The sequence below is a fragment of the Mugil cephalus genome, chromosome 1 (genome assembly GCF_022458985.1).
Source record: "Mugil cephalus isolate CIBA_MC_2020 chromosome 1, CIBA_Mcephalus_1.1, whole genome shotgun sequence".
NCBI lineage: Eukaryota > Metazoa > Chordata > Actinopteri > Mugiliformes > Mugilidae > Mugil > Mugil cephalus.
This window is the reverse complement of record NC_061770.1, coordinates 20,255,606-20,280,442: the sequence shown is the minus strand read 5'-3', so window position 1 is coordinate 20,280,442 and position 24,837 is coordinate 20,255,606. Positions and strand designations below refer to the sequence as shown.

At 37.5% G+C, this 24,837-nt stretch overlaps 3 protein-coding genes across 3 annotated transcripts; all 3 read right to left on the bottom strand.

The window, feature by feature from the left end:
• Positions 1-1,039: 1,039 nt before the first annotated feature.
• Positions 1,040-5,662, bottom strand: LOC125020569 (taste receptor type 1 member 1-like). Its single transcript, XM_047606002.1, has 6 exons — positions 5,394-5,662; positions 4,867-5,164; positions 4,017-4,742; positions 2,836-3,042; positions 2,634-2,754; positions 1,040-1,968 (listed from the first exon to the last, which is right to left on the bottom strand). The coding sequence occupies exons 1-6, from the start codon at positions 5,573-5,575 to the stop codon at positions 1,040-1,042; spliced, it is 2,463 nt and encodes an 820-aa protein (XP_047461958.1). The 5' UTR covers positions 5,576-5,662.
• Positions 5,663-8,618: 2,956 nt separating this feature from the next.
• Positions 8,619-13,215, bottom strand: LOC125019397 (taste receptor type 1 member 1-like). Its single transcript, XM_047604153.1, has 6 exons — positions 13,034-13,215; positions 12,512-12,809; positions 11,692-12,417; positions 10,848-11,054; positions 10,621-10,741; positions 8,619-9,547 (listed from the first exon to the last, which is right to left on the bottom strand). The coding sequence occupies exons 1-6, from the start codon at positions 13,213-13,215 to the stop codon at positions 8,619-8,621; spliced, it is 2,463 nt and encodes an 820-aa protein (XP_047460109.1).
• Positions 13,216-18,353: 5,138 nt separating this feature from the next.
• Positions 18,354-24,013, bottom strand: LOC125021788 (taste receptor type 1 member 1-like). The gene is made up of 6 exons (XM_047607995.1): positions 23,544-24,013; positions 23,016-23,313; positions 22,196-22,921; positions 21,343-21,561; positions 21,129-21,249; positions 18,354-19,771 (listed from the first exon to the last, which is right to left on the bottom strand). Exons 1-6 carry the CDS (start codon positions 23,723-23,725, stop codon positions 18,843-18,845), a joined length of 2,475 nt encoding a protein of 824 aa, XP_047463951.1. The 5' UTR covers positions 23,726-24,013; the 3' UTR covers positions 18,354-18,842.
• Positions 24,014-24,837: the final 824 nt, after the last annotated feature.

Sequence of the window (24,837 nt, the reverse complement as noted above, 5' to 3'; positions counted from 1 at the left end):
TATTTTCTGTCAAATCGACAAGATCTGATGCTCATAGATAAATAAAGTACCATAAAGTTTAGTATTAGTATTAGTTTTATTTGTGGCTATATCAATGGCCCACATTGTAATCTGTATCTGTTTTTTTCCCCCCTATAATAACTTGGATCTTGTGTGCCTTGTCTATTAAAATAAAATTAATCATTTTATTTTCATATGAAAATAATGTTGCTTCCAAAATGTGTTCTTTTTCTTATCTTTTTTTAAACCTGTTTTCTTATTCTGGTTTTCAGTATAGTAGCACATTCATAGCATGAAACAAGCTCAAACTTAAACTGATATTTTGTCAAATTGCATCTGTACAAGAGCTGCACAAAATCCTTGACATCCATCCTCTAGTTCTAGTGTAAAAACATCAACTTAAAGTTAACAGTGAAGTATATCAACCTGAAACTACTAAACAGAAAGCAAACACACATACACAATTTATTATATGATTTAATAATTTTATGATTATAAAAACTTACAGGACAGGTTAACCATACATGCATATTACTAAATGTTGAATGTAACAGTTTTCAATCAAGCAACCATCCCAAATCTAATTATGAAGGAAGAAACTAAGGTCTCTGAGTCCAGTGTTACTTTCTACAGTAATCAAAGCTACATGTATAAATGTTACTTAATTAAAAATATTGCAGTTATTATACAAGAATACACGTTGAAGGTTCTGTAGTTTCTACAAAGAGACAAATCACTACTAAGGTCAAGTCCACAGCAACTATATCCATCTAATGCAGGCAGCTACTGGCTAAATGTATAAGATCCCTGTTTTAATCAACAACAGTGAATATATGGGCTGTAGCTTAATATGTTATTTTCTCATTTATCATCTGATAAATGGAATAGCTTGGCAAAATAAATAAATAAATAAAGCAGATAAGGTATTCGTCCCCAAATGCAGACTAATTCCTAGATCTAACACTAGATTGATGACAATGACCGGACCTGAAACACATCACTTCTTCTGCCTGTAAAGACATGTGATTTGTAAATGCAGCTATTGGCTAATTGTTTTGGTATAACTCTGAATGAGACCTTGGAAGTACTGCTGTGTGTTTTTGTGGGGTTGAAAAATAATGATGTAACATTTCGGTAGGAAATACCACAACAGGAAGGAGTAGAGGCTGGAGAGTACTGCCATTGCATTAAGAATTTGGATGTACTTTCCACGGTAAAGGATGTACACAGTGGCAAAGACAATCCAGGTAAAAATCAGCAGGAGGAGGCAGAAGGTTATCGCTTTGGCCTCATTGTAATTTTTAGGAAGGTCTTTGGCCATGTAGGAGAAAACGAAACAAAGGCTGCACAAAAACGTGAGTAATACCACAGCACTTGAGAGGGCTTTGAGACTCATGTCACAGTCAAGAATGATTCTGTCTGGGTATAGAATTGTGTCATTGTAAGGTTTACTGGGAGTACTGGAATAGCCAATAAGAAGCAAGAGTGCCTGGATGACAAATGCCACAGTGATGATCAGCCATTGTCCGTAGTATTTCGTCCACCAAGTCTGGAGCTTTGGGATCTTGGCAGCTATTTTGAAGATGCAAACAATTTGAAAAGAGCGCACGACAAAACAAGCTAGACAAACAGTGTAGAACAAAAGAAATGGCAAATATCTAAGGATACAAGAGGCAACTGTTGGTGTACCAAAGTAAAAGAAAACACTAAGACTACACAGACTGAGGCAGCCTAAAATCAGGAAGCACATTGGTCCTCCAGCAGATCTGACAACAGGTGTGTTGTAGTTGATGGCAAAAAGAACAGCTACAGCTACTGTGAGGCCCACCAAGACCCCGGTATTGACCATGATCACTATGGCACCACCATCTGTGTATGGTATGTAATCCACCACCCGTAGACTGCATGACGTACTTCCATCTTCAGACCATTCTGTCTCCTTGCACTCGATGCATGTGTAGGGATCCGCTGTTTTAAAGACAGTCAACAAAGTTACATCAGACAGACAATGTTAGGAGTGTTCTCCTCTGTGGTATCATATAGGTGTTTTAACTAAATTTTTACCTGTTACCCAGAGGTAATTGTTGTAAAGACTAATTAGCTGCTCAGTCTTGACTATAGGTTCGGGAGACAAGATGAAAGCTTTTTTCTGATGAACAGCCCAACCAAGCCGGATTAATGTTCACCAAAATAAATGTTCTTGCTCATTTTACATAGTGAGCATTTTAAAAGGTATGCTTGGTACAGCACATCAGCAAAATAATACCTTATATCAAGGCTTTGAAAAGGTCCAGTCATGAATCAAGAGGACTGTCCATGGGATTTACACCCCGCCGCACCTCCACCAGTCTTGCAGTGGCACTGCACGTGTGTTTGGGTTGTACATGTGCTAATTTCACCTCATCAGCCACACCGAGACTCCAGTTTACATTGTGACCTTCAAGCTGCATCATAACAAGCAGCATTGCATATAATTACAACATTTACTGTGCAAAGCATCTGATATGATTTACTTTTCTTGGAGGCTCTCTGTTTTTGAAAAAAGCTCAGTCACATTAAGAAATTGACTACCATGAAGTCAAGACTGACATTTTACTCATTTTCTTTCTCTCATTTACTGTATAATTATTTACCTGTGCTGTTGATATAAGTTCCGCTTGGACAGATGTGACAAGTGAAGCAGCACTCATGGATTCCATCTTGTTTTTTCTTGTATCCCACAGGACATTCTGGGGAACAGCGTGAAGTAGGCACCTGTACAGGTGTACATTATGTTATATGATACTATTATAAGTGTTTCAATCACCATAATGTAAACAAAAAAAATCTACTTACATTACCACCTGAGAACCATTTAATGCTGCTGTCATTGATGGAGAAACGGAACGATGGGGGAAAATCATAAAAGCCGACCTCTTGCGCATCACCACTGTCGTTCCAAAATACTATTAAGTAGGGTCCAAACATGGGGTCACCGTTCTCATCAAACTGAATACTGTGGTTCAAAAGTGTAAAGTTTGACTTCTTCATCTCTGCTAGAACCTGGTGTTGAAACACAAAGTTCAGATTACTTGCATGTGTTCCCAACGGGTGTAAGAGGCATTAATTTAATTGGTTAACACTCTTTGTGGCTTCATTGAGCACATTCAACATTCGTGGTGCTGGAAGAAAAAGTAAGCAGACCTGTGTATTTAATAATGTATCAGACTTTCTTTGCCAGCAATGACGTCAAACAAAAGATTTTGGCTGTCGCATTTTAGCCAACGAGGCAAAAGTAACAGCTCCCGTTTTTTGTGGGGTAAAATGTATTGTTTCTGTCAATGGAGTATTGTGGCTTTGGGCACAGACTTGGTGTCTGAATGCAAGATGAAAATGAGAAATGGTTCTAAACATAGCATGCTCCTAAACAATTTTGTGCTTTATGCAAGCTGGATAACAATGTATTTAATGCTGATACGAAGTTAACACACTTACTATAAATAAATACCTCATACAGCCCATTTCAAAGAAACTTTGCTTTAATAGCGATACTTCTTGTGTCCTCAAAATATGGGCCTGCCCACCACCAACTGCATATATTCAATACATTCAATAATTTGTCTTTTGTTATTTTATTTACTAAATTATTGATGATGGTTAGGAAGGTTGATTGTCTGGCCCCAGACGCAACACAACTTTTTTTATGGAAGAGCAGTGTCTTCCTACTTTTATCCCGCCATTGACATTGTGCTCCATTAAACCAAGCACCTCAACTGGCATATTTCTTGATAAATGAAAAGAGACTCTCTGGAGTTATTTACCTCACTGAACATTTTGTACATGTCTGTACAGACAATTTCTTTACCTCTTTTCTGATTAACAGCAAATCTGATGATTCAACTGGAGGTTAGCTAACTCCTGACAACAATTACCCTGGGGTCTGACATACGTTTTACAAACTCCACCATGAAGGTCTGAATGGTTTATTCAGATTTCAAATCATTTGAAATGATAAGATTAAGTATTTGCTTACTTACCATGTGTGGGTGTACTGTAATATTGGTATTGCATCTGCCACCTCCACATTGCATGACGTTGTGTAAGCCATGGGCGGCGGCATATACAGCAGAATAAACGGGAAAAGAGAAAGATGGGTCCGCAGCAAGGATTTTCTCAGCAGTCTGGCTACTGCAGTTGCAAATCTGATTACAAAACCTCTCTTCTTCTACATTTTCACAATGAGCCTCTGTTTTGGTTGCATAGATAAAGTCACTGAAACCAGGTATGGTCATTGTTGCCTCAGAAACTCCAAGTACAGTTCCAATATTTCTGATTCCTTTCATCTTGGGGAGCTTTTTGTTTAAGGACCATGCATCCCCTGCTACCCACACCTTGTTGGTGATATTTTGCTTAATTGCTGAACCAATGACAGCCTCAGCAAACCATTCAACTGCAAAAACAATAATAATACGTATCCTCTGCGCCTCTATTTGTTTTAATATAGGGTAGTAATTTGTGTCAGTATTAAGGCCTTTGCTGTATGCTAGGCAGATGTTGGCGTCCTTTATCTTCCTTATAAACAATTCCAGTCCATCTTTTCCATACTCATCATCACTGTAAAGGAAAGAAACCCAGCGCCAATCGAAATGCTTCAAAATAGTAAAAATCACTTCTATGACGTCTTTGTTTGGGTGTACCGTGCGCAGGAGAGATGGAAAAATCTGTTTTCTTGATAAGACAGAACTAGAAGCCCCATAACTGACCTGTAAGGATGACAAAGAAAATATTTTCACATTCAGCAGTTATATATTCTCAAATTTAAAAGCTGTATTAAAATATACTGTCATATACATATGTGGTTAAAATCTACCAAACAATCAGATTTACCATTGGAATGAGATCCGTCATGAAGAGTGGGGCTGCCGTCAATGTTGGAGTGGTTGTATACATGCCCAACACTGCTATTACTTTGGACAGATTCCTGGTTTGTTCACTCCAAGGTTGGATCAATCCATTAACAGAGACAAGGTTCAAAATACTGGGGAAATTCTCTGCATCTGAACAGTGGTCAAATAATTCATAGCCGAGTGACACACCTGGCAGCAGATCTGTCGAGTTGTTGATTTGTGCTACAGAAAATCTCATCAGCTGAAATCTCCGGTAGCTTGACTCAATAAATTTTTTACTGTGGAGGAAGAACAGCGATACAGAATTCACAATGATCAAATATTAACTATTAAAGGAGAACTTTATATCATAATGAATGAGATCAGTAATGTGGACTTGAAGACAACTTTGATTTAAGGCTTCAGTTGCTTCTAGCTACAGAACAGCAATGAGGAAAAGGTGTTGAATGAACAATAATCACTTCATGCAACAAGATTTATTAAAAAAAAAAAAAAAAAAAAACTCACTCTGAGCAGTTAGTGGCTTCTGGTCTAATGTGATGAACTTGATCACTGAAAAGATGAATATCAAAAAGTCCACCTATCAGGTAATCTCCTTCCAGACGAAACTCTGAGGTGGGGATAGTGCATTGAGTCAAAGAACCGAGACAAGTTCCTAGTAGATACCAAACAGCAAGAATGCGTTCCATGGTTGTCGTCAATGTGAACTCTAATGGAGTCTTCTCCTGCCTTTTGTAACTTCTGAGACACTGGTGATGCCTGAGCCTCGATGATCATTTCCATGCAGTTGGAATGTGAGGCATGATAATACATGGTTGGAAGAGAATTCACAAATCAGTATGCAAAAACATCTAAACTGCTGCTGCTGAGTTCCTGTGATGTAAACCAGTGGTTCTCCACGTTTTTGGGGTCCTGGACCCCCTGCATATTTTTGATCTGCGCTGAGGACCCCTCCCCGACCTGCTTTGGGGAGTGGGGCGGGGTGCAATGTAATGAAACAATGGAAAGTGCATTTTAAATTGTATGTGGCTCTTTAGCTGCCCTGTGCTGCTGGTGATGCGGCGGACCCATGCAGCCTATACATTGCCCCTCCCCCACTAGCAGACTGCGTGAAGCCGGAAGCTGTGACATGCTTGTACTCAGGCTGTCAAGCACCCCTAAAAAAAGTTTTTCTTTTGGTTATTTTTTTTATTAAAAAGCAGTATCTGTATTCATATTGGTTGATCTCTACAAACAGCCAGCAATCAAACTGTTTAATACATGACACACTATCTACAAGACAAGTTTAACTGCTGTGAAATTCCTTTTGCTTTATGTTCAAACTTTTTTTTTTTTTTGAAAAAGAAGAAAAAGTATACAATTTGTGACCCGGTTCTGATTTAGCACTCTCCTGGTCATTGAGGCTGACGAGAGCAGCCTATAAAAATCGGTTGAGGCATCTGCATCAAAGTTTTCATGTGCTGTGATGCACAGGATATCTGCAAAAAATTATCAAACCTGTAAACGTCTTGTCAGTACGTTAACTGTTATATCCTCATAATATAGGTTATACAGCACACAACAGTGGTGGATGTCAATCTCTGAAATATTGATATTGGAATACTAGGGGTGCAATGGATCAGAAAAGGCTATCTACACACATGGAAAAAAGGAACCGCACAGTCTGTGTTTTTCTTTTTCACCCTGGGCCCCGGATTCAAAAAGGTGCGGTTCCAGTCACAGAGAGATCTGTCACTGACGCCTGCCAGTAACGTGCAAGACTTATGTGGTTTCACAAAAAAATCATATTGGTGCAAACGTGGCCTTAATGAGTTTCCCACAACATCTTCCTGCAAATGTTTCACAATAAGAGCATTATTGAGAAATTAAGGTGTATGTCCACTGAAACAGGGTCCTCAAAATTTGAAATAGATGCAGATTGTATTAAGTTTGTATTAAGAGCGTCATAATGTTGAACAATACAACTGGGAGCGAGATGTCTTAAAAATACATTAAATTACTCTTGTGAAATAGATGTAATTAGAGAAAAAAGTCCTGTTACCCTCTGTAGTTTAGATAGATTAAGGTCTCAACCACATTTGAGTAAAATTATATATTATTATTATTATTATTGATTATAGATTATAGATTATTATCTATAAATGTCATATGATCTTTTTCAAAGGGTATTTTATTTTCACGGACCTCTTGCAATTACATCACCGACCACTAGGGGTCCGCGGAACCCCGGTTGAGAATTTTGTTTCATTTCATTTATTTGGAACCTTCTATGACAATATGAATAAGCAATTGAATTAAAAATAAATAAATAAATAAATAAAAAGCCCGCTGGGGAAACCCCGAAAGAAAACAGAACAAAACAACAGAAAGTAGAAGCAGAACAGAAAAAAGGAAAACAAAAAGTGATGGATTATTCACAAAGCAGTAATATTTTTACAGAATTTTTAAATGACCTTGGAGTAAGTTTAATCAAGTCAGGAGGAAGTGAATTCCATGTCCTGGGACCTCTGGAAACTAAATTGTGATGACGTGGTACGTGATTGCGGTCGAAGCTGGTTCTAATACATCAGCCTTTCTGTGTGGGGTTTGCATGTTCTTCCTGTGTCTGTATGGGTTCTCTCCACCTTCCAGAGGACAAGCAGATACAGAAAATGTATGAATGAACAACACCTGAGTGTCATTACAGAAACTGAATTGAAACACTTCTGAACAAATGGCTTTGAAATTACCTTTTAAACCTAGAGGAGCACTTACGTTTTGCATCTCACAGATATATAATATTAATATATCGTATAGTACTTCTGTTTCACTTTGGATACATTTTCTGCTTTAAGTTTTTTTGTCATTTTTATTTATTTATTTATTTATTTATTTATTTATTCAGTCAGATTCAGATGTTTCCTAATGAATAACTACAAAATATGAAGCCAGGACATGGATGTACTTTTCGAAAGGATAAGCCTCTTTAATAGAATTTCAAGTGAAAAAAATACACTTACAGTTATAAATAATTTAATAACTTAACACAAGAAAATAATAACGTGCAATATAAAACAGACATTTCATCAGATCTAGAACCCAATTAACCAGGTTTGCTTTCATTAAGTTTCAAACGAAATGGATACTTGAAACAGTACGGTGGTTGAATGAAAACAAAATAATCTGAAAAAAAGACATATATATATATATTAGAAAAAATATGTATACACACACAAATCTAGACAACTCTTTGAAACTTGCTTCTTTTGATCCCTTAGTACTGAGCTGATCAATCTAGAAAAGAATTCTGTTAATTCTCTTTCTCTTAATTCTGTTAGTAAGTCAGTTATAAGTCAGCACAACAAATAACAACAACTTCACAAGTGTACATTTGAGAGTTTGTAGTGTTCCTAAAATGATGAGATCAGTATTTTAGAAGCCATAATCTACCCCAAAGGTTAATATTAGCCATAGCTTATATGTACACAGTTTTTAAATGAATTAACTGACTCCAGATTTATTTAGTAATCATCCCAAATGTGATTATAAAGGAAGAAGCTAAGGTCACTGAATCCAGTGTTACTTTCTACAATAATCAAATCTGCATGTATAAATGTTACTTAAATAAAAAAAATATTGCATTTATTATATACAAGAGTACAAGTTGAAGATTCTGCAGTTTCCGCTTTTACAAAGAGACAAATCATTATTAAGGTTGAGTCCACAGCAACTATATCCATCTAATGGAGGCAGCTACTGGCAAATTGTTTTGGTATAATTCTGAATGAGACTTTGGAAGTACTGCTGTGTGTTTTTATGAGGTTGGAAAATAATGATGTAACATTTTGGAAGAAAATACCAAAACAAAAAAGAGTAGACACTAGACAGTACTGCCAGAGTGTTAATAATTTGGATGTACTTTCCACTGTAAAGGATGTACACAGTGGCAAAGACGATCCAGGTGAGGATCAGTAGGAGGAGGCAGAAGGTTATCGCTTTGGCTTCATTGTAATTTTTGGGAAGGTCTTTGGCCATGTAGGAGAAAATGAAACAAAGGCTGCACAAAAACGTGAGTAAAGCCACAGCACCTGAGAAGGCTTTGGGACTCATCTCACAGTTAAGAATGATCCTGTCTTGGTATATCTTTGTGTCATTATAAGGTTTAGGTGGAGCACTGAGATGGCCAATAAGAAGCAAGAGTGCCTGGATGACAAATGCCGCAGTGATGATCAGCCATTGGCCGTAGTATTTCGTCCACCAAGTCTGGAGCTTTGGGATTGCGGCAGTTATTTTGAAGATGACAACAATTTGAAAAGAGCGCACGACAAAACAAGCTAGACAAACAGTGTAGAACAAAAGAAATGGCAAATATCTAAGGATACAAGAGGCAACTGTTGGTGTACCAAAGTAAAAGAAAACACTCAGACTACACAGACTGAGGCAGCCTAAAATCAGGAAGCACATTGGTCCTCCAGCAGATCTGACAACAGGTGTGTTGTAGTTGATGGCAAAGAGAACAGCTACAGCTACTGTGAGGCCCACCAAGACCCCGGTATTGACCATGATCACTATGGCACCACCATCTGTGTATGGTATGTAATCCACCACCCGTAGACTGCATGACGTACTTCCATCTTCAGACCATTCTGTCTCCTTGCACTCGCTGCATGTGTAGGGATCCGCTGTTTTAAAGACAGTCAACAAAGTTACAACAGACAGGCAATGTTAGGAGTGTTCTCCTCTGTGGTATTATATAGTAGCTTTAACGGATTTTTAAACAGTTACCCAGTGATAATTGTTGTAAAGACTAATTAACTGCTCTGGCATGTACACTGGTCAAAATAAAAAAGTTTAACATACATAAATGTTGGAGATAAAAAACGGATGAGAATGATGAGTCACTCAGTGTGTTTACACGCACAGCTCAATCGAGTTACGCTTGAAATTCGTCTTTCTGAATGCAGCTCTTGTCCTAATTTACAAGCAGTCGAATAACTGATGGGAACATCTCCTCCTCCACACTAGGTGGCGATATGTGTCTTTTCAGTGGGCCCCCTTTCCGGTTGACCCATTACATCATATAATGAACAAAAGTCGTTCATGCAGCAGTAAGGTGCTGCATGAACAGTAATATGTAAGATGGATAATGGTACAGCTTTTTTAATCTCGTATGTAATGTGTGCGCTACTTGTGCTGTAAATAAGAGGCACGCTACCTCTCAGATGGTTTTTGTACCAGCCTTGTTTACCTTCTTCTACTGCGACCTGCTTTCTTTGATGTTTTCGTTCTGGGCTCACATGCCAGTGCAGCGCTTGTGGCGCATGCGAACATGTGTTGTCCAGTTAAAAGTCTGATTGAGCGTATACATGCCAGAGAAAATCGATTTCCGATCGCATTATCTGGGTGTCTTAATCGGTGTGTTTACACCACATCTATGCGTTTACATGCACTTAAGTTGTCCCGTTAAAGTCGGTATAAGGCAATAATTCATTTTTTTCACGTGCATGTAAACATACTGACGGGATTTACATCCCGCATTGGCAGTGCATGTGTGTTTGGGTAGTGCATATACTTATTTAGCCTTATGAGTCACACTGAGACTGTTTGACAGGTGTGTGTCCAGACAATGTGAAATGGGGGTGAAACTATCTTTGCTTTTGAAAAAAGCTCAGTCACATTAGGAAACTGGCTACCACAAAGTCAGGACTGACATTTTACCCATTTTCTTTCTCTCATTTACTGTATAATTATTCACCTGTGCTGTTGATATAAGTTCCGCTTGGACAGTTGTGACAAGTGAAGCAGCACTTATGGATTCCATCTTGTTTTTTCTTGTATCCCACTTCACATTCTTTGGAACAGCGTGAAGTAGGCACCTGTACAAGTGTACATTATTAAACAAATATATATTTGTGTAGATCCATGCAGAATTGGGAAAACCAAAGTCTTTTAATCAGCATATATCAACAAAAAAAAACTTACGTTACCACCTGAGAACCATTTAATGCTGCTGTCATTGATGGAGAAACGGAACGATGGGGGAAAATCATAAAAGCCGACCTTATGCGCATCACCACTGTCGTTCCAAAAAACTATTGAGTAGGATCCAAAAATGGGGTCACCGTTCTCATCAAACCGAATACTGTGGTTTAAAAGTGTAAAGTTTGACTTCTTCATCTCTGCTAGAACCTGGTTTTGAAACACAAAGTTCAGATTACTTGCATGTGTTCCCAACGGGTGTAAGAGGCATCAATTTAATTGGTTAACACTCTTTGTGCACATTCAACATTCATGGTGTTGGAAGAAAATGCAAGTGGTATGTATTTAATAATGTGCCAAACACTGATACTATTCTGGAAAATACTTTACCTTGAATATCTTGGATTTAATGTCAAGATTTGTTATACTACTATTTTATTTACTAAATTATTGATGGTGGTTAATTGTCTGGCCCTAGAGGCATTTTTTTTTTTTTAAATCTTTTTTTGTGGAAGAGCAGTGTCTTCCTACTTTTTGTCCTGCCATTGACATTGTGCTCCATTAAACCAAGCACCTCAACTGGGATATTTCTTGATAAATGAAAAGAGACTCTCTGGGGTTATTTACCTCACTGAATATCTTGTAAATGTCTGTACTTACAGACAATTTCTTTACCTCTTTTCTGATTAACAGCAAATCTGATGATTCAACTGGAGGTTAGCTAACTCCTGACAACAATTACCCTGGGGTCTGACATATGTTTTACAAACTCCACCATGAAGGTCTGAATGGTTTATTCAGATTTCAAATCATTTGAAATGATGAGATTAAGTATTTGCTTACTTACCATGTGTGGGTGTACTGTAATATTGGTATTGCATCTGCCACCTCCACATTGCATGACGTTGTGTAAGGCATGGGCGACGGCATATACAGCAGAATAAACAGGAAAATTGAAAGATGGGTCCGCAGCAAGGATTTTCTCAGCAGTCTGGCTACTGCAGTTGCAAATCTGATTACAAGGCTTATCTTCTTCTACATTTTCACAATGAGCCTCTGTTTTGGTTGCATATATAAAGTCACTGAAACCAGGTATGGTCATTGTTGGCTCAGAAACTCCAAGTACAGTTCCAATATTTCTGATTCCTTTCTCCTTGGGGAGCTTTTTGTTTAAGGACCATGCATCCCCTGCTACCCACACCTTGTTGGTGATATTTTGCTTAATTGCTGAACCAATGAGGGCCTCAGCAATCCATTCAGCTGTAAAAACAATAATAACAGGTATCCTCTGCGCCTCTATTTGTTTTAATATAGGGTAGTAATTTGTGTCAGTATTAAGGCCTTTGCTGTATGCTAGGCAGATGTTGGTGTCGTTTATCTTCCTTATAAACAATTCCAGTCCATCTTTTCCATAATCATCATCGCTGTAAAGGAAAGAAACCCAGCGCCAATCGAAATGCTTCAAAATACTAAGAATCACTTCTATGACGTCTTTATTTGGGTGTACCGTGCGCAGGAAAGATGGAAAAATCTGTTTTCTTGAAAAGACAGAACTAGAAGCCCCATAACTGACCTGTAAGAATGACAAAGAAAACAAATTCACTTTCAGCAGTTATATATTCTCAAAATTAAAAACACATATGTGGTAAAAAATATATCAGATTTACCATTGGAATGAGATCCGTCATGAAGAGTGGGGCTGCCGTCAGTGTTGCAGTGCTTGTATAAATGCCCACCACCGCTATTACTTTGGACAGATTCCTGGTTTGTTCACTCCAAGGTTGGATCAATCCGTTAAAAGAGATAAGGTTCAAAATATTGGGGAAATTCTCTGTATCTGAGCAGTGGTCAAATAATTCATAGCCAAGTGACACACCTGGCAGCAGATCCGTAGAGTTGTTGATTTGTGCTACAGAAAATCTCATCATCTGAAATCTCCGGTAGCTTGACTCAATAATTTTTTTACTGTGGAGGAAGAACAGCGATACAGAATTCACACTGATCAAATAACTTATTAAACTTTATGTCACAAGGAATGAGATCATAGATGAAGTTTGAGTTGAAGTTGAAGACAACTTTGGTTTAACGCTTCAGTTATTTCTAACCACAGAACAGCATGAAGGTGTTGAATCAATAATAATTATGTTTTGTTTCATGCAACAAGTTTTTTATTTTTTTTTAATACTCACTCTGAGCATTCAATGGCTTCTGGTTTAACGCGGTAATGTTGGTCCCTGAAAAGATGAATATCAAAAAGTCCACCTATCAGATAATCTCCTTCCAGACGAAACTCTGAGGTGGGGATAGTGCATTGAGTCAAAGAACCGAGACAAGTTCCTAGTAGACACCAAACAGCAAGAACGCGTTCCATGGTTGTCGTCAATGTGAACTCTAATGGAGTCTTCTCCTGCCTTTTGTAACTTCTGAGACACTGGTGATGCCTGAGCCTCGATGATCATTTCCATGCAGTTGGAATGTGAGGCATGATGATATATGCCTGTAAATGGTTGACAGAGAATTCACAAATCAGTATGCAAAAACTATCTAAACTGCTGCTGCTGAGTTCCTGTGATGTAAACACGCAATGTGTGCAAGCAGGTTTAATGCCCCTACTGTGAACTAAAATGGAAATCCTAGAGAACTCAATGTCCTCTTTTAGCCAAATCCTCAAATCAAGCCCTCAATGTTTTGATTTATAATATGTGGCAGGTATGATAAAAGCTACCACTGAAGGAGAATAATTATCCTTGTCTCCTTCAGGACATCCAACAATGTGCTTGATAGAAACAGTTGGATGGAACGATAGCATGTGCTGTCTAGACTTGCAGTGTAAAATATGGACATGACACAGTGATGATTTGTTTGTGGCCCTTTTCTGTAGCCTTTTGCTGCCATCTTGTTTTTAATGAAGCCACAAGAAACCATATTTGGATTTCCAACTGTGGTAAAGCCAGAGGGTTATGATCATTCAAAACAGATATCAACCCAGGCACACTCAGGCATATTATCTATTTAATGGTAGAACAATTTGCATAAGGACCAAGCACCACTGAAGAGGAACTAGCATTCCACTAATAATACCATAGAATAACCGCCACCATAAGTAAGTGGTGGGGTACATCTTTGATAAACTATTTCAATGGGAAAATATTAGTGCTTAATCCAAAACGCTCTTAATCTACCATCAGTTTACAATACAGTCTCGACTTCTGTCCCCAAGAAGTTTAAACACCATTCACAGAACTGAAGAATGACTCGATGACTGAGAACCTTCACAGACATTAGTGCTTAATAACTGTGAATGGATGGAACAACAAGGAGTTGGATTAAGATCTGATCTAAACTATCCAATCACAAGTCACTAGCTTTAGATACATTTGTTCAGATCTTGCCTTAAACACGTGTCTCCAGATGTGATCTCAGTGTCGCGCTCTGTATGTAAATAAACCCCAACATTATCTGGGTCTGTCTTTTTTGCATGATTAAATAATATTAAATTAAAATATAAGTAAAAAAAAAAAAAAAAAACATAAGATAAAACAGTATAAGCAAAAACATACAACATTAGCATATGAACAAATATATAAGAAATAGAGACAGAAGTAAACATGTGCAATAATGAGAATTAACTCCAACAGCATCTGTTACAGAAAAGAAAGTTGTTGTAAATTTGGATAGAGTAGGGTATGGAAGAAGCTCTGTACTGTTCACTGTGGGAGTTCAGTCTGTTGGAGAATGAGCTCTGCTGCTCCTCTACAGACCCCTTCATGGCCTACGTCACTGTGACGTCACAATGTTAACTGGAGGCAAAACAGAGCGAAGCTTGAGGCGAACTCTGTCACTTTTACCCATGAAAATGTCTTTTTCTTGTATTTTTGGTGCCACAACCGAAAAAAAAACAAAACAAAAAAAACACTAACTTAAACTTTTATCACATACCAGCCACTGCCAGTCGTACACAACTTTGGTTTGGCTTTGACGATTAAAAGAAAGGATTGGACTGAGAGAATCAACAAGGGCACACTTCAGTTTCAGCCTGGATAACATTATGGGTTAGAATAAACTGTAACTGAAGTTACGTTAAGTTAGTGCTTATTTATTCTTGTTACATGTTAATGCTAACGCTAACTGCCAGTTACCACATTAGTTGTGTATTTCAGGGGTGTCCAAATCGTCGAATGGTCAAATCGTCCATCCAGTGTGTGAGAACGTAGGGGTAGATGAATATAGTCCCATGAGTCAGTAAACTTTTTAAAATAACACACATGGTCTCAGAGAGTGAGTGTATTAATATACTTTCTAAAACATGCGTTTTTCTTGTTCATTCGTGCCGAAACAGTTTATTGAAATATGCTAACCGCCATTTATAATGTTTGAGATGTGTTGCATCCAGTTAAGCCACGCCCCTCAAAAAACATCACATTGTTTACAAACCTTAAAGGCATCTATAGTCTGATGTAGTGGATGTGACAGTTTGTCCTGTTGATGTCCTTGTTGCTGGTACTGCTCCCTCAACAAACCACAGCAAAGTACAAGGAATCTCTGATTAGAATTATTTTCACTGGCTTTAAGAAATATTGACGATGTAAACATAGCTAGTGTTATTGTGCTTTTAAGCCTCATTCAGATTGTCTTGAGTTTTCATATTCAGCGGTATTAGAATTGGTGTTCGTTTATTCTTCAAAAGGGAATAAATTTCACAGTGGCTACATCCATCTTTTATATCCAGTCTACATGGTTTAACTGGAGTAAATGCAAACATATAGGACACACATATTTTTATTTATTTATTCACAGATCTTTTTTTTTTTTTCAGTCAGATTCAGATCGTTCCTCACGAATAACTACAAATATGAAGCCAAGAAACGGATGTACTGTTCGAAGGGACAAGCCTCTTTAATAGCATTTGGAGTGAAAAAATTACACTTAAGTTATTAAAATCAAGTTTTTGTTTATAACTGTTGCACAAGAAAATAATGACATGCAATGTAAAACATATAATTCATCAGATCTAGAACCCAATTAACCAGGTTTGCTCTCATTAAATTTCAAACGAAATGGACACTTGAAAAAGTATGGTGGTTGGATGAAAACAAAATAATCTAAAAAAAAAAAAAAAAAAATTATATTTAAAATATATAATATATATATATATACACACACAAATCTAGACAACCCTTTGAAACTCACTTTTTTTATACAGGACAATGGTTTGATCCCTTACTACAGAGCTGTTCAATTTAGAAATGACAGATTCCCAGCATTCTGATAGAAAACAAAAATCAACAGGTTCATAGAAAAGAATGTGTGATCTCCACCCACTTCATCCATTTGTTATAATAAAAGCTCTCAATCTTTGTTTTTCTTATGTTTCCTCTGCAAAAGAAAGAGAACAACAGTTTGCGTGGAATGACTATATTTATCAGAACTTTTTTCAAAGCAAACACAGATCATAGAGGACTGCAACAGCTAGCTTACACAAACCAAATGGACCTCAACTCTCTGAAACACTAACGGGTAGATGTCTCAAAGAGAATTTATTTTCACGGACCTCTTGCAATTACACCACCGACCTAGGGGTCCGCGGAACCCCGGTTGAGAATTTCGTTTCATTTCATTTATTTGGAACCTTCTATGACAATATGAATAAGCAATTGAATTTAAAAAAAAATAAATAAATAAATAAAAAGCCTGCTGGGGAAACCCCGAAAGAAAACAGAACAAAACAACAGAAAGCAGAAGCAGAACAGAAAAAAGGAAAACAAAAAGTGATGGATTATTCACAAAGAACAGTAATATTTTTACAGAATTTTTAAATGACCTTGGAGTAAGTTTAATCAAGTCAGGAGGAAGTGAATTCCATGTCCTGGGACCTCTGGAAACTAAATTGTGATGACGTGGTACGTGATTGCGGTCGAAGCTGGGGGGCTTTTCAGGCAGGTTAATTATGAAACTGATAAATGGCTAAAAATATTTTATTAAAAAATGGAGGAAGTGATTTGCAAGAGAAGAATTGGTTCGAGTTTAGTTGGGTGAGTACGGACCCAGACAATATTAATTATTATATTATATTATATTATATTATATTATATTATATTATATTATATTATATTATATTAATAACAACTAATAAAAGGATATTTCATTGAATAATAAGTATTAAGAAGATAATGAATATTTCCAATTATTCCAATATTTTTGTCAATCTGTTTTCAGGATTAGTTTTCATCTATGATTACACCAAGAAAACGAGTTGATTTGACATTCGCTAATAGAACTTTATCAGTCAACACTGTTACATTCACAGAATTTTTCTGTTTTTTCTCTTCCAAATAAAATAAAGTTTGTTTAGTGACAGTTTGTTGATTGTGAACCATTTTGCATTTTTCCCCAATTCCTTATTTACAACTTTCCTGAGAGTAAATTAATTTTCATGATAATTAAAACAGACTAGTATCATCTGCAAATAATATTTTAAAAGCTTATTTGATACATTGGCCAAATCATTCATATATATAAGTAACAGCAATGGCCCCAGGACAAATCCCTGGGGTACAATACAACTGGAGCCAATATCAGCCGTCTCTGGCCCTAGCAATGGGTTCGTAACCTTTTCCGGGCCAATCAGCAACAACTCTTTTTCTGGAGTCCTCAGAAAGCTCCTTTGTCTGTGCCAAAATGCACTTCCACAAACATGTGTTATGATAAAGACTGCAATATATCACAGATATTGTTTCAACAAAACACGGCACTGAAAAACACCTTGGCAGCACGGTGGAGTGGTGGTTAGCACTGATGCCTCATAGCAAAAAGTTTTTGTGTTCTAATACATCAGCCTTTCTGTGTGGGGTTTGGATGTCCTTCCTGTGTCTGTATGGGTTCTCTCCACCCTCCAGAGGACAAGCAGATACAGAAAATGTATGAATGAACAACACCTGAGTGTCATTACAGACACTGATTTGAAACACTTCTGAACAAATGGCCTTGAAATTACCTTTTAAACCCAGAGGAGCACTGACGTTTTGCATCTCACAGATATATAATATCATTGTATCATATAGTACTTCTGTTTCACTTTGGATACATTTTCTGCTTTAAGTTTTTTTGTCATTTTTATTTATTTATTTATTCAGTCAGATTCAGATGTTTCCTTATGAATAACTACAAAATATGAAGCCAGGACATGGATGTACTTTTCGAAAGGATAAGCCTCTTTAATAGAATTTCAAGTGAAAAAAATACACTTAAGTTATTAAATTATTTATAACTGTAACACAAGAAAATAATAACGTGCAATATAAAACAGACATTTCATCAGATCTAAAACCCAATTAACCAGGTTTGCTTTCATTAAGTTTCAAACGAAATGGATACTTGAAACAGTACGGTGGTTGAATGAAAACAAAATAATCCGAAAAAAAGACTATATATATATATATATATATATATATTAGAAAAAAAATATGTATACACACACAAATCTAGACAACTCTTTGAAACTTGCTTCTTTTGATCCCTTAGTACTGAGCTGATCAATCTAGAAAAGAATTCTGTTAATTCTCTTTCTCTTAATTCTGTTAGTAAGTCAGTTATAAGTCAGCACAACAAATAACAACAACTTCACAAGTGTACATTTGAGAGTTTGTAGTGTTCCTAAAATGATGAGATCAGTATTTTAGAAGCCATAATCTACCCCAAAGGTTAATATTAGCCATAGCTTATATGTACACAGTTTTAAAATGAATTAACTGACTCCAGATTTATTTAGTAATCATCCCAAATGTGATTATAAAGGAAGAAGCTAAGGTCACTGAATCCAGTGTTACTTTCTACAATAATCAAATCTACATGTATAAATGTTACTTAATTAAAAAAAAAATATTGCATTTATTATATACAAGAGTACAAGTTGAAGATTCTGCAGCTTCCGTTTTTACAAAGAGACAAATCATTATTAAGGTTGAGTCCACAGCAACTATATCCATCTAATGGAGGCAGCTACTGGCTAATTGTTTTGGTATAATTCTGAATGAGACCTTGGAAGTACTGCTGTGTGTTTTTGTGGGGTTGAAAAATAATGATGTAACATTTCGGTAGGAAATACCACAACAGGAAGGAGTAGAGGCTGGAGAGTACTGCCATGGCATTAATAATTTGGATGTACTTTCCACTGTAAAGGATGTACACAGTGGCAAAGACGATCCAGGTGAGGATCAGTAGGAGGAGGCAGAAGGTTATCGCTTTGGCTTCATTGTAATTTTTGGGAAGGTCTTTGGCCATGTAGGAGAAAATGAAACAAAGGCTGCACAAAAACATGAGTAAAGCCACAGCACCTGACAAGGCTTTGGGACTCATCTCACAGTTAAGAATGATCCTGTCTTGGTATATCTTTGTGTCATTATAAGGTTTAGGTGGAGCACTGAGATGGCCAATAAGAAGCAAGAGTGCCTGGATGACAAATGCCGCAGTGATGATCAGCCATTGGCCGTAGTATTTTGTCCACCAAGTCTGGAGCTTTGGGATCTTGGCAGTTATTTTGAAGATGCAAACAATTTGAAAAGAGCGCACGACAAAACAAGCTAGACAAACAGTGTAGAACAAAAGAAATGGCAAATATCTAAGGATACAAGAGGCAACTGTTGGTGTACCAAAGTAAAAGAAAACACTCAGACTACACAGACTGAGGCAGCCTAAAATCAGGAAGCACATTGGTCCTCCAGCAGATCTGACAACAGGTGTGTTGTAGTTGATGGCAAAGAGAACAGCTACAGCTACTGTGAGGCCCACCAAGACCCAGGTCTTGACCATGATCACTATGGCACCACCATCTGTGTATGGTATGTAATCCACCACCCGTAGACTGCATGACGTACTTCCATCTTCAGACCATTCTGTCTCCTTGCACTCGATGCATGTGTAGGGATCCGCTGTTTTAAAGACAGTCAACAAAGTTACAACAGACAGGCAATGTTAGGAGTGTTCTACTCTGTGCTATCATACAGTAGCCTTAACAGATTTTTAAACAGTTACCCAGTGATAATTGTTGTAAAGACTAATTAACTGCTCTGCCATGTACACTGGTCAAAATAAAAAGGTTTAACATACATAAATGTTGGAGATAAAAAACGGATGAGACTGATGAGAAGACAAGAACAACAACAACAAAATGGTGGCACTGTCAAAATGCTAATAGCAACATTAATCTTTCTCTATTTAAATGTGGTTGTTACATGTGACATCCAGCTCCCTAAACTGCTTCTGTCTTGAGTATAGGCTGGTGACGGAGACGAAATTTTTTTTCCTGATGAGCAGCCCAACCAAGCCAGGCTAATCTTGACTAAAATAAATACTCCTGCTCACTTTACACAGTGCAAAATATAAGAGGTATGCTTGGTACACAAACTAAACAGCACGTCAGCAAAAGAATACCATATATCATGGTTTTGAAAAGGTCCAGTCATGAGTCACTCAGTGTGTTTACATGCACAGCTCAATCGAGTTACGCTTGAAATTCGTCTTTCTGAATGCAGCCCTTGTCCCAGTTTACAAGCAGTCGAATAACTGATGGGAACATCTCCTCCTCCACACTAGGTGGCGATATGTGCCTTTTCAGTGGGCCCCCTTTCCAGTTGACCCGTTACATCATATAATGAACAAGAGTCGTTCATGCAGCAGTAAGATGCCGCATAAACAGTAATATGTAAGATGGATAATGGTACGGCTTTTTTAATCTCGTATATAATGTGTGTGCTACTTGTGCTGTAAATAAGAGGCACGCTACATCTCAGATGGTTTTTGTACCAGCTCTGTTTACCTTCTTCTACTGCGACCAGTGCAGCGCTTATGGCGCATGCGAACATGTGTTGTCCAGTTAAAAGTCTGATTGAGCGTATACATGCCAGAGAAAATCGATTTCCAATCGCATTATCTGGGTGTCTTAATCGGTGTGTTTACACCACATCTATGTGTTTACATGCACTTAAGTTGTCCCGTTAAAGTCGGAATAAGGCAATAATTCATTTTTTTCACGTGCATGTAAACATACTGACGGGATTTACATCCCGCATTGGCAGTGCATGTGTGTTTGGGTAGTGCATATACTTATTTAGCCTTATCAGTCACACCGAGACTGTTTGACAGGTGTGTGTCCAGACAATGTGAAATGGGGGTGAAACTATCTTTGCTTTTGAAAAAAGCTCAGTCACATTAGGAAACTGGCTACCACAAAGTCAAGACTGACATTTTACCCATTTTCTTTCTCTCATTTACTGTATAATTATTCACCTGTGCTGTTGATGTAAGTTCCATTTTGACAGATGTGACAAGTGAAGCAGCACTTATGGATTCCATCTTGTTTTTTCTTGTATCCCACTTCACATTCATTGGAACAGCGTGAAGTAGGCACCTGTACAGGTGTACATTATTAAACAAATATATATTTGTGTATATATTTGTGTAGATCCATGCAGAATTGGGAAAACCAAAGTCTTTTAATCACCATGTTACCATCGTTACCACCTGAGAACCATTTAATGCTGCTGTCATTGATGGAGAAACGGAACGATGGGGGAAAATCATAAAAGCCGACCTCTTGCGCATCACCACTGTCGTTCCAAAAAACTATTGAGTAGGATCCAAACATGGGGTCACCGTTCTCATCAAACTGAATTCTGTGGTTCAAAAGTGTAAAGTTTGACTTCTTCATCTCTGCTAGAACCTGGTTTTGAAACACAAAGTTCAGATTACTTGCATGTGTTCCCAACGGGTGTAAGAGGCATTAATTTAATTGGTTAACACTCTTTGAGCACATTCAACATTCATGGTGTTGGAAGAAAATGCAAGTGGTATGTATTTAATAATGTGCCAAACACTGATACTATTCTGGAAAATACCTTGAATATCTTGGATTTAATGTCAAGATTTGTTATACTACTATTTTATTTACTATATTATTGATGGTGGTTAATTGTCTAGCCCCAGAGGCATTTTTTTTTTTTTTTTAAATCTTTTTTGTGGAAGAGCAGTGTCTTCCTACTTTTTGTCCTGCCATTGACATTGCGCTCCATTAAACCAAGCACCTCAACTGGCATATTTCTTGATAAATGAAAAGAGACTCTCTGGGGTTATTTACCTCACTGAATATCTTGTAAATGTCTGTACTTACAGACAATTTCTTTACCTCTTTTCTGATTAACAGCAAATCTGATGATTCAACTGGAGGTTAGCTAACTCCTGACAACAATTACCCTGGGGTCTGACATACGTTTTACAAACTCCACCATGAAGGTCTGAATGGTTTATTCAGATTTCAAATCATTTGAAATGATAAGATTAAGTATTTGCTTACTTACCATGTGTGGGTGTACTGTAATATTGGTATTGCATCTGCCACCTCCACATTGCATGACGTTGTGTAAGCCATGGGCGATGGCATATACAGCAGAATAAACAGGAAAATTGAAAGATGGGTCCGCAGCAAGGATTTTCTCAGCAGTCTGGCTACTGCAGTTGCAAATCTGATTACAAGGCTTCTCTTCTTCTACATTTTCACAATGAGCCTCTGTTTTGGTTGCATAGATAAAGTCACTGAAACCAGGTATGGTCATTGTTGGCTCAGAAACTCCAAGTACAGTTCCAATATTTCTGATTCCTTTCTCCTTGGGGAGCTTTTTGTTTAAGGACCATGCATCCCCTGCTACCCACACCTTGTTGGTGATATTTTGCTTAATTGCTGAACCAATGAGGGCCTCAGCAATCCATTCAGCTGCAAAAACAATAATAACAGGTATCCTCTGCGCCTCTATTTGTTTTAATATAGGGTAGTAATTTGTGTCAGTATTAAGGCCTTTGCTGTATGCTAGGCAGATGTTGGTGTCGTTTATCTTCCTTATAAACAATTCCAGTCCATCTTTTCCATAATCATCATCGCTGTAAAGGAAAGAAACCCAGCGCCAATCGAAATGCTTCAAAATAGTAAAAATCACTTCTATGACGTCTTTATTTGGGTGTACCGTGCGCAGGAAAGATGGAAAAGTCTGTTTTCTTGAAAAGACAGAACTAGCAGCCCCATAACTGATCTGTAAGGATGACAAAGAAAATATTTTCACATTCAGCAATTATATATTCTCAAATTTAAAAACACATATGTGGTAAAAAATATATCAGATTTACCATTGGAATGAGATCCGTCATGAAGAGTGGGGCTGCCGTCAGTGTTGCAGTGCTTGTATAAATGCCCACCACTGCTATTACTTTGGACAGATTCCTGGTTTGTTCACTCCAAGGTTGGATCAATCCATTAACAGAGATAAGGTTCAAAATATTGGGGAAATTCTCTGTATCTGAGCAGTGGTCAAATAATTCATAGCCAAGTGACACACCTGGCAGCAGATATGTCGAGTTGTTGATTTGTGCTACAGAAAATCTCATCAACTGAAATCGCCGGTAGCTTGACTCAATAAATGTTTTACTGTGGAGAATGAACAGCGATACAGAATTCACAATGATCAAATAACTTATTAAACTTTATGTCACAAGGAATGAGATCATAGATGAAGTTTGAGTTGAAGTTGAAGACAACTTTGGTTTAACACTTAGGTTATTTCTAACCACAGAACAGCATGAAGGTGTTGAATCAATAATAATTATGTTTTGTTTCATGCAACAAGTTTTTTTTTTTTTTTTTTTTTTAATACTCACTCTGAGCATTCAATGGCTTCTGGTTTAACGCGGTAATCTTGGTCACTGAAAAGATGAATATCAAAAAGTCCACCTATCAGATAATCTCCTTCCAGACGAAACTCTGAGGTGGGGATAGTGCATTGAGTCAAAGAACCGAGACAAGTTCCTAGTAGATACCAAACAGCAAGAATGCGTTCCATGGTTGTCGTCAATGTGAACTCTAATGGAGTCTTCTCCTGCCTTTTGTAACTTCTGAGACACTGGTGATGCCTGAGCCTCGATGATCATTTCCATGCAGTTGGAATGTGAGGCATGATGATATATGCCTGTAAATGGTTGACAGAGAATTCACAAATCAGTATGCAAAAACTATCTAAACTGCTGCTGCTGAGTTCCTGTGATGTAAACACGCAATGTGTGCAAGCAGGTTTAATGCCCCTACTGTGAACTAAAATGGAAATCCTAGAGAACTCAATGTCCTCTTTTAGCCAAATCCTCAAATCAAGCCCTCAATGTTTTGATTTATAATATGTGGCAGGTATGATAAAAGCTACCACTGAAGGAGAATAATTATCCTTGTCTCCTTCAGGGCATCCAACAATGTGCTTGATAAAAACAGTTAGATGGAATGATAGCGTGTGCTGTCTAGACTTGCAGTGTAAAATATGGACATGACACAGTGATGATTTGTTTGTGGTCCTGTTCTGTAGCCTTTTGCTGCCATCTTGTTTTTAATGAAGCCACAAGAGACCATATTTGGATTTCCAACTGTGGTAAAGCCAGAGGTTATGATCATTCAAAACAGATATCAACCCAGGCACACTCAGGCATATTATCTATTTAATGGTAGAACAATTTGCATAAGGACCAAGCACCACTGAAGAGGAACTAGCATTCCACTAATAATACCATAGAATAACCGCCACCATAAGTAAGTGGTGGGGTACATCTTTGATAAACTATTTCAATGGGAAAATATTAGTGTTTAATCCAAAACGCTCTTAAGTTTACAATACAGTCTTGACTTCTGTCCCCAAGAAGTTTAAACACCATTCACAGAACTGAAGAATGACTCGATGACTGAGAACCTTCAAAGACTTTAGTGCTTAATAACCACGAATGGATGGAACAACAAGGAGTTGGATTAAGATCTGATCTAAACTATCCAATCACAAGTCACTAGCTTTAGATTTATTTGTTCAGACCTTGCCTTAAACACGTGTCTCCAGATGTGATCTCAATGTCGCGCTCTGTATGTAAATAAATCCCAACATTATCTGGGCACAGCAGAAAATATATCACACCTGTCTTT